Source organism: Brassica napus, chromosome C8, assembly GCF_020379485.1.
Source record: "Brassica napus cultivar Da-Ae chromosome C8, Da-Ae, whole genome shotgun sequence".
NCBI classification, from domain to species: Eukaryota; Viridiplantae; Streptophyta; class Magnoliopsida; order Brassicales; family Brassicaceae; genus Brassica; species Brassica napus.
This window is the reverse complement of record NC_063451.1, coordinates 4962654-4979287: the sequence shown is the minus strand read 5'-3', so window position 1 is coordinate 4979287 and position 16634 is coordinate 4962654. Positions and strand designations below refer to the sequence as shown.

Sequence of the window (16634 nt, the reverse complement as noted above, 5' to 3'; positions counted from 1 at the left end):
ATATTTTATACATAACAAAGACATTTGATTAGAACTGAGACATATGTATTCTATATTTGGATAGATCATAGAGAAGACGTTACAACACAAATTGTAACTTTTATAAAACATATAAGATAAGTTAGAACATCTATTTTATCCTTGTAAAAAGAGTTATAATATATGTTCTAACAAATTTAGATCAACATATCCGTATTGTTTTTAGATTTTAATTTTGGTATATATCAAAAATGTAAATACTATCATCATGGAATTGCTTTTTTCTTATTTTTTTTGATATGTATATAATTTTAACTAATTATATTCGTTTTATGAGGATAATTATGTCAAAATCTGATCAATTAATGTAAAGGTATATAAAGACAAAAATCTTTTTATTATGGTTTATTTTGCCAATTTCCCCAATAGACCCCAATATCTTTCTTATATTTTTTTTTTGAATTTTTTTACTGTTTTGTTTAATTTTTCATGTGATAATGAGGATCTTTCGAATCAAGTAAAAAAAAAACTAAAAACGATGATAAAACACACACAAAATAATAATATAATTAGATTATTTTATTGAAGAGAAAAAAAGATAATAAAATATCTTTTTATACAATAGAAATATATAAACCAACCCTTAAATCACCAGTTGTATAAAAGATGACCACTTTCTAATGTTTTTTTATTTCACTTTTTGCAACAACATTGAAGTTTTGGAAAAGGACCAAGACATGCCCCTGTGCTGTATGTTCTTCTTTTACACTCAGCTTCGCATTCAGTGTCTAACCAATCTTTTGTACAATATCTTACACTGCAATAAGTATATCCATCCCCATAATTGATCACTGCACAAATACAAACAAATTACAGAAAATAAATATATATGCATACATATACATAACATCAATTTCACTAATATTAAATTTTCAAAACTGAAACAGTCAAAAATTATTATTAAAAATGAACAAAAGATAGATGAACAATAAACAATTTGCTACATACCCGGTGAGGCTAAAACGTTGGAGTTGGACAACGAAGACGTTGCTAATACCACTACAACAAAAAACATAACAAATGTTTTTCTAATATTCATTATTTTATATCTGTCAATTTTGTTGTGGGAAAAAAAGTCGAAATGCTTTATTTATATGATTCTTTGTCAAAAGTTGTCTTAAATTTATATAGATCTATTTATTAAAATAGAATCCTACCTTTGGACCTTACCTTTATTTTATAGATTTTTAAGTTAAATATACATTTTTACTTTATAATTAAACCTACTTTAAATCACTAATACTATTTTCTTTATATTACAATCCATGCTTTCAAACAATGTTATAATTAATCGTGTGTCCAAATAATATAAAATATTAGATCTTATCTTTTTAATAATTTTTTAAACAATTCTTTCAAATTATTTACATAAATTAAATAACTGAAAAATTCAAATAATTTTAAAGAACAGTGAAAATAAATAGAACTTATTTTTGTAGGTTAGATACTATAAAACATTTCAATCAATAACAAATCAATTAAATTAATGGATTATTTATTTATATTTTCTAAATAATGGTTATATCATTTGTTTAAGTAACATAATAATCCAATAATAGCCATTACATAATATATATATAAACACTACACATTGGAAATAAATACATTGTATAATAAATATAATATGAATAATAATTATGAAAACATTTCAAGATATATATTATCTGAAGAAAAGTTTTTAACAGAAATTGTGAACAACAATTTAAACCTACTATAATATGAACCAAATTATTAACAAAATAAATTGCACAAAACAAATATAATAAATTTAACTAAGCTATATAAAAAGGGTAATATGATCAAGACATATTTATAGTTCTTAATTATTCTGTCTCTATCATTTTCTCTATCAAAATTTTGTCGAAACATCATAATTTCATGACATTGCAAAACAGTGAAGTATAAAACGTGACATGCTACATGAATTGAAATTAAAACATTTACAGTCACTATTTCTTGAAGGAAAATTGGGAATCCAGCATACCTTCTATAGAGAAATAGTATAAGATAACTATACTTACACTTCTTCAACACAAACTTCTCTTCCATTTAAATAGAACCTCTAACAACACCACAAGCTCACAATTACTCTGTCCCATATCCTGTTACTCAGTTTTGAGGAACATGCCATCACTCCTCAAACACAAACAACCCTGCGAGTTTAAATCTCAGGACCACTAACGGCTATTGACATATATAAATGAAATAAATGATCCACACATTCAAAGGAAATTTTCAAACTCGGTAACACGAAATATTTAAAAAAACACGACCGAATTTAAAAAACAGAAAGATCCATATTAAGCAATAAGACTGTTACTCAAAGAGTTGGGGAACCCCAAAATACAACCTCAATTTACTAATTATCTTCTTAGGAGCAACTGGCCTATTTAGACGTCTAATGTCAACAAAATCTCTCATTGTTCAACAACAACCCCACAATATGTTAACAATATCCTACAATTACACAATGTCAAAATCTACAATTGAAACACACCCATTTACACAACTAACATTTTACAACACCTGATAGCATCATATACAACTGTATGGACAATATCCCGTGCAAAGCGCGGACACACCACTAGTAATAAATATAGGAGTGACGCACATGTAAATAGTAAAGCAAATCAAATGGATTTAAAAAAAAATAGTATAGATAAAAACCCAAAGTTATCCTAGATCCACACGTTTTCATTTTATAAATGTATAGTTTTGATATTATACAATTTTTAAATATATATATATATATATATATTCCATTTTAATGTTATATAGTGTGTAACTTTATAATCCTATTGTTCGACTTGTTATTCGGTATTATTAATATATAGTGATTTTTAATAAATTTTACTTTGTCATTAATTTCAGTTACTTATATTTTTGAGTTAGGTACCAAAAAATAACAAAAACAAACTCCTTCAAAACATATTTTTCTTTAATTTATACATTTTACATATAATACATTTTTAAAATTTATTTATTTATATTATCGAAAAGAGATATATATATATTTAAGATAATTTATATTTACATGTGGCGTTTAAAAAATATACTTTAACATATATCATTTTTTTATTTTACGAGATGTATAAGTAAATACAATGTCTTGTTTAAATAAAATAGCCCTATTATATTAGTAAATTTTATACATACTAGTATCTATCATATTATTTTAGTAAATTTTATTGATATATGATCTTTTTGGATGCTATGATATTAATTTGTTTTGTTATTAAATGAATATTTCAAAATATTAGATTAATTTAATTTTTAACATAGTTTGTTTTTTTGTGTTGCATTTCAAAAATTTATTCTTTATTATATATGATTTTATTTTTGGTAATATTTGAAATATCATCATTTTGAGTTTGGACATTTATTTCAGAATTTTATATTCTGTCAAGAAAAATTTGGAAAATTACAAAACTATTTTTGAGTCTAGAAGATTACATGAATTTTGAACCTTTTTTTGTTACTATATTAATACATTGTTTTATAAAAAAATATTTGAACTTTTGGTAAGATATTTTAATATATTTCTCATCATATTTTATAATAGTTAAAATAAAAATCAAATGTATATTAAAATTTAATTTGTCATTAATATTTTAAATGAATAATTAAAACTATATAATTTTATATTAAAATATTTTTTAAATATTATATACTAATATATTTATGGGCAAATCTCCAAAATAGCACCTTTCTAAGTTTATATCACAAAAATAGCACTCAAAAACTAAAATGACCAAAATAGCATTTTATCTTTTGAAAATTTTAATTTTTTTATTTTTCAAAATTGAAATTTTATCCCCAAAACCTCATTTCTCAACTCTAAACCCTAAACCCTAAACTCTAAACCCTAAACTCTAAACCCTAAACCCTAAACCCTAAACCCTAAACCCTAAACTCTAAACCTTAAACCCTAAACTCTAAACCCTAAACCCTAAACCCTAAACCCTAAACCCTAAACCCTAAACCCTAAATCCTAAACCCCACCCTTTAACTCTAAACCCTAAGTTTGTGACTTTTGATAAAACATTAAGTGCTATTTTTGTGACTTTTGACCTTGAGTGCTAGTTTGGGAATAAAAACTTGATTTAGTGCTATTTTTGTCGTTTTCTCTATATTTATTCTACAAACATTTTTAAACAATATATTGTTGGGAGTTTCAAAAAGAGAGAGATAATATATTGTTGTAGATATAAAAGTTTAACCTATGTTAGTAAATTTATTTTTGTATAACAATATTATATATTTTACAAATATTAATCCATTTTAATGATGAGTGATAATTTATTTAAGTGAAACTATTCTTAAAAGGTTACTTTGCCTATTTAATATAATTTTTTCAAGTTTAATGCATATAGCATTTCTTTTTTAATATAATACAGAATATAATTATAAAATTATAATTTTTATTTTCTTGTTTGATTATAAAATTTTAATTAACATTGATTTATAATAATAGTATATTACTAATTACGAAATTAATTAATGTATTTTTAAAAACTATTTAAAAGGTTAGTAGAATTTTGTTAAATTCTTTTTCAACATATTTTTTTCATTAAATATGTCATTTTACCTAATTTATAAGTGGTCCTACAAATGTAACATAATTTATAAGTGGTCCTACAAATTTACTGCTGGTTTATTATTAATGTAAATAATCAAATATGTCATATTACCTAATTTATAAATGGTCCTACTATGACTTGTTAACAGTAGATAAAATATTGGACCTAAATTAGTATATTAAATTTAATAGGGCTAAAGGGTAATAAGGGTATTTGATTAAGTCTGCCAACTAATGAAAGATGTTTAAAAAGTGATTATCCTCTAAAAAGGAGTCTAAACAATTTATCAAAGCTTAAACAGTAAGAGCATCTCCAATGTATATCTCTATATTTTTCTCTAAAATAGAGAATGTATAAACTATTAAAACTGAAGTACAAATAAATCTTAACCCTAAATTTTCTTCAATAATTACCATCCAATGCCTTTGATCTTATAAATAGCAATTTCCATAAAAATTGTTACGAAATTGCCTAATATTTAGTTAGCTAATAAATTTAGAAGATATGCAATCTTTCATCTACTTAAAAAATCAAAATCAAAAATTCAATTTTGCAATCCATAAAAGAAAAACTATGAAATAGATTAAATAATCAGATCAATTTATTGGTTTATTAAAAATTAAATTAATCAAAATTATTTAAATTTTCAGAATAATAAAACTAACTCAGTTATATTTAATTAATTAGCATCTTCTAATTTAATTAGTACAATAATGTATATATTTAATTTTTGAACGTTTACAAAAATTAAAAGCAAATATCTGCGCGCGGACGCACAAATCAAAATCTAGTCTCTATTATTGAAGCATATATTGGAGTAAATTCACATTTATAACAGAGATTCTATATTTTAAAGAAAAATATAGAGATGGAATAGAAACGGGCTAAACAGATATTGAATTTCAAAATTTTCTCTACTTTCCCAACTTAGTCGCCAAATAGGTACTCTCATGCTATAATTCTCTCTATTTGTACAGAGTTTCCATTTTGATACCACCCTAAATTAAGGAACTTTCTCTCGACGGAATTCCGAAACTCATGTCGATTTTGATTATTTAAACGGAACCCTAAATAAGTATTGATCCCTCGTTTCTCAGTTCTAATTTTGTTTCCTTGTAATGACTTGTGGTCACTCTTAGGTCTACAAAACCTTATCCTTGATTAGCTTTTTCTATTTTTTTTTTTGTAATTCAGTTTACGGAATATGAGCGTTGTGGTGAAGACTTCACATTCACATAAAAACTTTTTTTTATCAGATATCCAAATCACATGTCATCTGAAACTGTATATGCTATATGTTGTTATTCATCTAATGTCTCTGAGCTTCGTAAATGTTCTTTTAAGTTGGCTATTGTATTAGTTGAGTGGAGTAAGTTATTTTGTCTTTCTTATGAATTGTTTTTTCTTGTGCTGGTAGATGATAGACATGAATCACATGACCATCATCAAGTTGACTATAACATTAAGGCTACTTCAACCAATGATACTATTAAAGCGTCAAAATTACACTATTTTAGTATAGTTCTAGCAATAAAGTTTTTTTCTTCTCCAACCACAGCATCAAACTTTACACTAAAAACTATTTTATAATATTATATATATTTATGTTTTTAATTGTCATTTATCTAATTGTCTATTATAATAATAAAATAAATAAATAGTGTTTTAGTGGTGAATAGTGTTATCGTGTGGTCAATAGCAAATTTGGTGAGAAATTATAGTGTTGCACTAAAATAATGTGATTTTTAGTGTTGGGTTTGAAAAGGTTTTGGTGTCAAAATTACACTAAAATAGTGTTTTAGTGTTGTGTTGGAGATGACCTTATAGTGTCAAGATTATAGTGTGATTTCAATACTAAAAAATTTATCATCTCCGACTCAACTCCAAAACACTATTTTAGTGCGATTTTTACATTAAACCTCTCCAATCCAACACTAAAAGTTATAATATTTTAGTGCAACACTATAATTTCACACCAAATTTGGTGTGAAAATATAGTGTCACGCTAAAATGGTATAATTTTTAATGTTGGAATGAAGATGTTTCACTAAAATAGTATGAAAATCACGTTAAAATAGTGTTTTGGAATTGAGTTAGAAGATGATCTTAGAACGATGGAAGATATCCCTGCGGAACAGTACTATTTTAAGGTTATTTTGGGGATTTTAGGTGTGGTCTTTTAAAGTCAAAGGCTAATTTGGGTATTCGATTGAATCTGCCAACTAATGAGAGAGATGAGAGAGAGGTTTAAAAAGTGATCATCTTCTCTCTAAAAGAGAGACGTCGAACCATTATCAAAGCTTAGACACTAAGCAGAGATATAATTTCAAAACTCTCTCTCTACTTTCCCAACTTCCTCTTTCTCGTCGCTAAACCCAAACAGGTACTCTCATGCTTCTTCTTCTTCTTCTTCATCCTTTGTACATAGTTTCCATTTTTATAGCACTCTAAATTAAGAAACTTTCTATTAAGGGTTCCGAAACTCATCTCGATTTTGATCTATTAAAACGGAACCCTAAATAAGTATTGCTTCCTCGTTTCTCAGTTCTAATTATGTTTCCTGAAATTGACTTGTGGTCACTCTTAGGTCTACAGAACCTTATCCTGATAGTCTTTTTTTTGGTTACTGTTGCAGTTTAGTTAACTTGTCGTGTAGTAGAAGAGTTGTATCATGAGCTGCTTTGGTTGGTGTGGGAATGATGATGGTTTCCGTAATGGTGATGATACTAGACCAATGCCAAGCCACATCCCTGCAGGTATCTCCACTTCCCTGTATCGTTAATGTTTCTCTTAGTTCCCATCCTTTGGCTTAATGGGATTTTAATTGTCCTAAAGGTGACAGTGGAAGCCACTATCTAAGATCTGATCCACCCATGAATCAGCCCGTTGTTCAGATGGAGCCTATTGCTGTACCAGCCATCCCAGCTGATGAACTGAGTGATGTAACCGAGAACTATGGTTCCAAGGCCTTGGTGGGTGAGGGCTCTTATGGAAGGGTGTTTCACGGTGTTCTTAAAAGCGGTATCACATCTGCCATCAAGAAACTTGATTCTAGCAAGCAGCCTGACCAAGAATTTCTTTCCCAGGTATATTAGTACTACTACTACAATGCCATGTGTAAATGGTTCTGTACCAAACAGCTCCTTTGAGAATGTTCTGTTTACCTTTCTTTTATTAATAGTAGAAGCTTTTTTTTCTAGATATCAATGGTTTCGAGATTGCGACACGAAAATGTTATTGCGCTTGTGGGTTATTGTGTTGATGGCCCTCTCCGTGTTCTTGCTTATGAGTATGCTCCTAACGGATCTCTTCATGATGTTCTTCATGGTGAGTGATGATTCAACTTTATATGGGATTAATCTCACTGGAGACTTGAACATCTTCATGAAACTATGGATGTATCTCTTTGGTGGTGCAGGCCGAAAAGGCGTGAAAGGAGCGCTGCGAGGTCCTGTTATGACGTGGCATCAGAGAGTCAAGATCGCTGTTGGTGCAGCCAGAGGGCTTGAGTACTTGCACGAGAAGGTCAACCCTCAGGTTATCCACCGTGACATCAAATCCAGCAACGTGCTTCTCTTTGATGACGATGTTGCCAAGATTGGTGACTTCGATCTCTCTAATCAAGCGCCTGACATGGCTGCTCGACTTCACTCTACTCGTGTACTAGGAACCTTTGGCTATCACGCTCCTGAGTAATGCCCTTTTGTAAAAATATTTTCTTTGATTTTCAGTTTGTTTCATTCAAACAAATCATCTTGGTTCTACTTGCCTCCCTTCTCACAGTTGAATCTAGAGCTTAAACATTGTTGGGTTATGTGTGTGAACAGGTATGCAATGACGGGAACATTGAGCACAAAGAGCGACGTGTACAGTTTTGGCGTTGTTCTGCTAGAGCTCCTTACTGGTCGTAAACCAGTCGACCATACCTTACCTCGTGGACAACAAAGTCTAGTGACTTGGGTAATGTTTTAGTGCAGTCTTCTCTGTTTCTGGTTCTGGTTTGCTTTTATTGATAAACAAAGGTTTTTAGAAGACCAATTTGACTCAAAAATATCGGAAAATGTTAAAGAATAAAAGTCTAATTATCGTTACTCAAATAGTATGGATTTTGTATGTTGTCTCAGGCAACCCCTAAACTGAGCGAAGACAAGGTGAAGCTATGTGTTGATGCAAGACTACTTGGAGAGTACCCCTCCAAAGCTGTTGCCAAGGTATTAATAATCCCATAAACATTGTTTTCTCATATCATTGTTTCATTGCAGCATATAAGATACTTTGGTTATAACGTAGAAGACCAGTTTTCTCTACTGAGATAACCAAAGGAAGTAGGGAGAAACCACATTCTGTTTTTTTTTTTTTTACCTTTTACTTCAAAATGCCAAATAAAAAAAAAAGCGATAGTTTTGCTGTCCACATTCATTTCTATGACAATTTAATTTGTGGTCTTATATATGCCATATGATGATGATCAGCTAGCTGCGGTGGCTGCACTGTGCGTGCAATATGAGGCAAATTTTAGACCAAACATGAGCATTGTGGTGAAGGCACTTCAACCTCTTTTGAACCCTCCTCGTTCTACTCCACATAGGAACCCTTATTGATCATCAGATATCCAAACCACATCTCAGCTGCTGCTTCATAATGATTAATCAACTGTGTATTTGTTTTTGCATTCAACCCCCACTTTTGAAGAGCAGTGTATGTATTTCTCTATATTATCTGTTTTCTGTCAGAGAAAAAGACAAAAATAACACTAAATCAAGTTTTTGTTCCCAAACTAGCATTCAAGGTCAAAAGTCACAAAAATAGCACTTACTGTTTTATCAAAAGTCACAAACTTAGGGTTTAGAGTTAAAGGGTGGTGTTTAGGATTTATGGTTTAGAGTTTAGGGTTTAGAGTTTAGGGTTTAGGGTTTAGAGTTTAGGGTTTAGGGTTTAGGGTTTAGGGTTTAGGGTTTAGGGTTTAGGGTTTAGGGGTTAGGGTTTAGAGTTGAGAAATGAGGTTTTGGGGATAAGATTTCAAATTTTGAAAAATAAAAAAATTAAAATTTTCAAAGGATAAACTTAGAAATGTGCTATTTTGGTCATTTTAGTTTTTGAGTGCTATTTTTGTGATATAAACTTAGAAAGATAATATTTTGGAGATTTGTATTTTCTGTTATGTAATTTGAGGTGGAGAGAAAATACCAAATTATATTTTGTTTATTGTTAACCTAATAATGATTTCAGAGACCTCACTATTAAATCTTAGACTAGAGATTCTCTTTTGTTAAGGATGAATGTAAAATTGTATTCAGCCAAAAAATCATCTTTTACAACTTGTGTGACGTTCGTTTGAAAAAGAAACAGATTACATCATTTTAAATATTGTTCTTAAATAATCCTACCCATTGTTGAACCACCTAGTGAGAGATTTAGCGTAATGGCTTTTCCTTGATAGTAGCAACTGTTGCTTCTCTGGCTTTCCATAATGGTGAGTTTCTATGACAGTAGCGACTGTTGCTTCTCTGCCATTCCCAAGTCAATGTAGCCTCTGGGCCCTGTGATATCAATTAGTCTCCACTTCTTACACCAGTTATCAAACCAAAAGGGTGTTCTCTCTCTCCATTTACCACTTTGTAGTAATTCTCTAAACTATTTCTGCATTCGAGAAGCTTCCTCCACATCCAAGATCTTCTGTTTGTAGTCTCTTTTACTGTCCGAAAAGACTGCCGGTTCAGGTATGTTTTTATGAATCCACACGACCCATAAAGTTGGCTTTGAGGAAAGAATCCTCTACACAAGTTACATACAACTCACTGTATTTGCTTCCTTTATCGGTTTGATGGCCAGTCCTCCTTCATGTAGTGGTTTGCAGACTTCCGACTAAAAAGCTTTATATTTAATTGTTTGTAAAGCTGGACTAGACCACAAGAATGCAGAACATAAACGCTCCATTTCTTGATATGTTTGGGAGTCGATCAAGGGCGGATCTACGGTACAACGAACGGGGGCACGTGCCCCGACTACTTTATAAATCTTAATCAGTTAGCAATGTCACTATTGATTATCGTGGAACAATCGGTATAGATGCCTCCGGTTACGTTAAGGTGTTACAGTGTTCGAAGCCAATCGCGTTGCTTTTTTCTCCCTGGTTTACTTTTACCTCTTGGACAATTAATGTGAGACTTGTCCTAATTTTTCTCTTATTGTTAATTTTTTTTTTCTGTTAGCATTTCTTTTCATTTCTTTCTTTATTTGTTTTTTTTCATAGTTTTCTATTATAATATATATTCATTGTTTGATTTCAACTTTCTAGCACATTTTTTGAATCATCTTTTAATAGGACAGTAGCAATTGCTAGTAAAGAAATAAAAAACTAATTAATCCATTTAATTTTGTTTAATATTTTAGAGTTTAGTCCCTTGTGATATGATGACTATAAACAAGTTATGTATGATATTGATTACTGTTATATATGTGTAAACTTGAAGTCTAATTTTTACATACATTCAAATTAATTTTAATTGTAACAGTATGTTATTGTGATTAGTTGCATTTGTAAGAAAAAAAATAGTTTTAGAAAATCTGTTCTGAGTTGAACAAAATTAAAGTTTATTATTTTCTTGCAGTTTTGATTATTTTTATGATTAATGGTATACAACCATTTTTAAAATATGTTGTTATTTACTTTATATGAATTAGTTTAATATTATTTAATATATGTATTAATTATGTGTCTCCGTCAAATAATTGGTTTGGATCCGCCACTGAATTCGATAGGCTGATATACAGAAGTTCACTATACTCATGATTACTGATTTTAAGAGCTCTACCCGTGAAAAATAAGAATATGTTCTTTCATGAGGAGACCTGCATTCTTATTTTCTCGACTAGAGGCGCAGAGTCCGCCGCCATCATTTTATTAGTAAGTAGAGGTAGGCCAAGGTAGTGAACTGGTAGCTTACCCACCTCAAAAGAAAACTGATTAGTACCAGCTTTCGCCACTGCTCTTCCACTCCTGCTACGTACATAGTGGGATTTTCAATGCTGATGCACAGACACGAGCGTTCTGCAAACTTATCAAATAAACTGGTCACACCTCGAATGGATGCTTCCTTAATCCTTACCATCAACAAATATCATTAGGTTATCAGGGAAGCAGAGATGGGTCAGCTGAATAGGTGCACAGTTTGGGTGAAATCCAATTGTTTTCTTCACAACCGCTTAATTAATCATGCGAGAAAAGACATTCATCGATATGACAAATGGATATGGAGATATGTTAAAAGTATCCATGCGAAAATTGGATATAACAGAAATTAGGATGGATAAAATATACATAAAATTTGATCCGGTCCGTATTCGTTTCGATTGACTCAATTTTTTTGGAATATATGTGACTTTACTAATTAAATCAAATACTGATATTCACTATCTATGAAAGACATAATAAATCACAAATTAATATTTTAGAAATAGATATTTGATTCGGTCCATTATATAAACATATAGAATATAAATATACATTCATGTATTTAAAAATTATATACAAATGAAATAATTTGGTATCTCTATATAGTTATATGGTATTTTTATTCACTAAATTAATTATGTAATTATTTAATTTTATAAAATTATGCAGTTTTCTAATTTATATAATGAAATAATATTATTTATATTGAAATTTTTATTTTCTTAAAAATTATTTTTATATTTTGTGGACCAGATTGGATATTTGGTAAAATAGCAAATTTTTAACATAAAACTCTTCTCCCTCATCTCTTATTTATTAGTAAATTAAGTTTATTGGTAAGACTAAATAATATATTTAGTAATCACCAGAAGGAAGTTTTTGTAGAAGTAGCAGCCTTGTTGTCTTTAGTAATCACCACAAGGTTCCTTAATAGTACAAAAGCAGTCATGCTGGTGTTTCTTTTCATAAAAGATGTCTGAACAGTGGCACCTCACATAGTTGATCTTCTTATCAACCTGGCACGTCTTGTTTCTATCAGGGCCACATTTTCCAAGATACCTACGACCATATTCACACAGGCCATTCACTTCTATAATTTTCCGTCGATCAATAGAAAGAAACAAAATAAAAGTTAATATTAGACAAATATTTTGGCTAAACAATGATTGATGCGATATATCTATTACATTTTGCTCTTTTATGTCAACGCCAGCTTTGTTTATAGGAATATAATTAGTATCTCGACAACTTGCGGATACATAATCAAATGAAAAATAATGTATTACCTTTCACAATGTTCGAAACATGAAACATGAGAACGCATAAAACAAGAACTGAAATAACGCACTTCATGATTTAAGAAATTGAAAATTTTGTTTCTGTTATATGGACAATATTTCTTTGTTTTCTCTTATCAATCTAAAAGAATGTGTTTTATTTTGTCCATACACATCATATATATATATATATATACCCAACAACAGGGGCACTAAATAGATCTTAATGTTAACCTGAGAAGTGAAACCTAAACAGAATAGATGAAAAGCGTACGGTGTGGCCGATTTAACGAAACCGCTGAAATCGGTAGATTATTTTTGGAAAGAAAAAAAACCTTTTCACTTTTTTGTAGCGACTGAGGAAAGTTTTTTTTCCCTCAAAATTACTTTCATTAGCCCAAAGGTGGATTAAATGATTAATACCACAAGATTTTTTTTTTTTTTTGTCATCAATACCACAAAATTAAAACCCAACATATAAACAATGAGATCTAGTAACATCCATAATCACGGATCCTACACTACATAATCTAAGCGTTGCTGTATTTTTTACCACAACAGAGCCGAGTACACCTCATGACTAGAGATGAGAGACTTAGAATTTGACCACAAAGTACAAAGACAGTATTAAACTGGTGGACCATGAAGCTTAAATGTTTCCAATATTGCTCTTGACTATTAGTCTCCTAGTAATGTTATTTCAGTTCGTATACTAACATAACCTCACCAATGGCCCATTTCGCTAAACTCCATCCCTCTAGCAAACACCATCCCGACCCTTAGCCATAAACCAAACAATACAATCCAGACTGAAAATCGCAGCTTCAAGGAGTGCAGAGCTCGTGCCATTCGACCAACCCTGGAGGTAACTTCGGGGCGAAGTGCCAACTCTCACCTTCACCATGCCTCCTTGAATCCAGGGGCGGATCTACGGTACAACGAACGGGGGCACGTGCCCCCGACTACTTTATAAATCTTAATCAGTTAGCAATGTCACTATTGATTATCGTGGAACAATCGGTATAGATGCCTCCGGTTACAGTGTTCGAAGCCAATCGTGTTGCCTTTTTTCTCCCTGGTGTACTTTTACCTCTTGTACAATTAATGTGAGACTTGTCCTACTTTTTGTCTTATTGTTAATTTTTTTCTGTTAGCATTTCTTTTCCTTTCTTTCTTTATTTGTTTTTTTTTTCATAGTTTTCTATTATAATATATATTTCATTGTTAGATTTCAACTTTTTAGCACATTTTTTGAATCATCTTTTAATAGGACAGTAGCAATTGTTAGTAAAGAAATAAAAAAACTAATTAATCTATTTAATTTTGTTTAATATTTTAGAGTTTAGTCCCTTATGATATGATGACTATAAACAAGTTATGTATGATATTGATTACTGTTATAAATGTGTAAACTTGGAGTCTAATTTTTACATACATTCAAATTAATTTTAATTGTAACAGTATGTTACTGTGATTAGTTGCATTTGTAAGAAAAATAAAATAGTTTTAGAAAATCTGTTCTGAGTTGAACAAAATTTAAGTTTATTATTTTCTTGCAGTTTTGATTATTCTTTTATGATTAATAGTATACAACCATTTTTAAAATATGTTGTTATTTACATTATATGAATTAATTTAATATTATTTAATATATGTATTAATTATGTGAGTTGAATCTAACCGCCACTCCATAAGACGCCAAGAACAGTCTTCATCAGTCCAGAAATATTTTTGGGAGGGGTCTCAACAGCACAAAATGGTGAGCATATCGATCGAGGAAGGACGACGAGGAATAAAGCAAAGTAAAATCAAGACTAGAGAGAAAAAAGGTTTGGCATTTTTATAGACGTTTAGTATTTTTTAGGGATACAGAATCGTTAGGTTACTCAAGTTGACACTTTAAATTTTAAATGGAAATAAAAATCGATAGCAAGAACATATGATCTGTTTCTTCAAAAAAAAAAAAAAGAACATATGATTTGTATAAAAAAAAACTACTTTCTCAGATCGAATTAAAACTTATACATAAAGAAGAAAAAATTCTTTAAAAATTCACAGACTAATTTTCATTTGCTAATAAAATACACGAACTATTTTGGATTCCCGTTTAATACACGAACAAATTTTCGTTACCTATTAAATACACAAACTTTTGAAATTCGCAGATTTTACACATCATTTTAGACGGCGTTAACAATATTTAACGGAATTGACGACGGCGTTAGTGTTTAATTAACACATATTTAAATTTTGTAAAGAAAATTTCTCTAAAATACACAAACTATTTTTCATTTTATAATAAAATACACGAATATTTTGGATTCACGTTAAATACAAAAACTAATTTTCGTTTATCATTAAATACACAAACTTTTAAAATTTGTAGATTTTACACATCGATTTAGACGATGTCAACTATATTTAACAGAAGATGACGTTAGTTTTAATTAAACAAGTGGTTTAACTGTGAAAAGCACGCTCCCCTTCAGCCAATTGAAATTTATTTGATTTAGTTTCAATTCGAGTTTGACACTCTAATCTGTTCCAACCTATTCTCTAAACTATGTTCTCTTTCTTCTTATTTACTTTGATTTTCTTTTATATCAATTCGAAATGGAGTCGATGATAGGCTATGGATTTTACCCACTTTTAGTTATGGTTTATAAGTGTTTTAATAACTAATTATTATGTTTTAGAGTCTATTTAGTGTATTTATAACACCATGAGTGATTTGGAAGAAATTGATGATTTTGGAGCATTTTGGAAATAAAAGGAGAGAACATCCGAGCTGACCATCGAGCAAGACCAATGGTCGATATTTAGAGATAATACTCGATCGATGCACACCCTGTGATATCGATCGACAGCGAACCGCGCAGAGCCCGTTTGGTTCCAGCCGACTTAGAGCCCAAGACTTCACCAAATTACAAGATTGCCCTGGCGAGTTTTTAACCTAATAGTTATAGCTTGCCAAAGTGTTTTAGGCAAAGTGTGCTTTCTTGTTTTCTTGTTTTTACAGCAAAAGGTTTTCTAGGATTTTAGTAAAGTTGGAGAGAAGATCCAAAGAGATTTGTGATTGGAACTCCATTATTATCTATTATATATCTATGCAGTTTTTATACCTTGTTGTTATGAATTGCTTTATTATGTCTGAGTAGTTCTATTGTTAGGTTTAGGGTTCAATTAGATTATGAGAGATTAGCACCAACAATAGATTGCTAAGTTGTGATATTCATCATTAGGATTGTCATTAATGTTTGTTTCTAGTTTAGCTAACTAGAATCTTGACCCAGGAGTTGTAGGCACAAGTTAACACTTGAATCTTACCTTGAATCTGTCCTAATTAAGCTAGGATTGTTAAAGTAAGGCGAAAGCTGATCTAGTAAGTCTAGTGAGCATTATTCAACCCGTGCGTAAAGCTTGACTAAGGGTATAACTGGTTTCCCTGATACTAACCGCAAACCCGCTACCACCCACAAACGAAGTTTTTACGGTTAGTAGCGATTGTTGGCGTTTTGCAACAATCACTCAAACCGCTCAAAACTGTTTTAAATCGCTCTAAACTTCATAATTTCAAAAGTTGGTTCCAGCTACCGTTTGCGTTTGCTGGAGTATAAATTTGTTTTCTTTAAAAAATAAATTTAAATAAAAAATTTTTAATTTTAATTTTAAATTCGAATTATAAAAATACTAAAATATATCTATTATATATTAGTTAATATTATGAAATTTTAAAATAAGAAAATTATCTTTAATTTTTAAAAATTTAAAACTATGACTTTC

General features: G+C 30.0%; 1 protein-coding gene and 2 long non-coding RNA genes across 3 annotated transcripts; 1 reads left to right on the top strand and 2 right to left on the bottom strand.

Annotated features, from left to right (window-relative positions):
• Positions 1-537: 537 nt before the first annotated feature.
• Positions 538-1321, bottom strand: LOC111207667. Its single transcript, XR_002659907.2, has 2 exons — positions 988-1321; positions 538-830 (listed from the first exon to the last, which is right to left on the bottom strand). It is a non-coding gene; the product is annotated as an uncharacterized LOC111207667 (long non-coding RNA).
• Positions 1322-6808: 5487 nt separating this feature from the next.
• Positions 6809-9399, top strand: LOC106416329 (receptor-like cytoplasmic kinase 1). The gene is made up of 8 exons (XM_013857189.3): positions 6809-7002; positions 7255-7375; positions 7455-7705; positions 7820-7946; positions 8038-8311; positions 8447-8579; positions 8744-8830; positions 9092-9399. The coding sequence occupies exons 2-8, from the start codon at positions 7291-7293 to the stop codon at positions 9218-9220; spliced, it is 1086 nt and encodes a 361-aa protein (XP_013712643.2). The 5' UTR covers positions 6809-7002; positions 7255-7290; the 3' UTR covers positions 9221-9399.
• A 2874-nt stretch (positions 9400-12273) lies between these two features.
• Positions 12274-13975, bottom strand: LOC125591552. Its single transcript, XR_007327615.1, has 2 exons — positions 12861-13975; positions 12274-12664 (listed from the first exon to the last, which is right to left on the bottom strand). It is a non-coding gene; the product is annotated as an uncharacterized LOC125591552 (long non-coding RNA).
• Positions 13976-16634: the final 2659 nt, after the last annotated feature.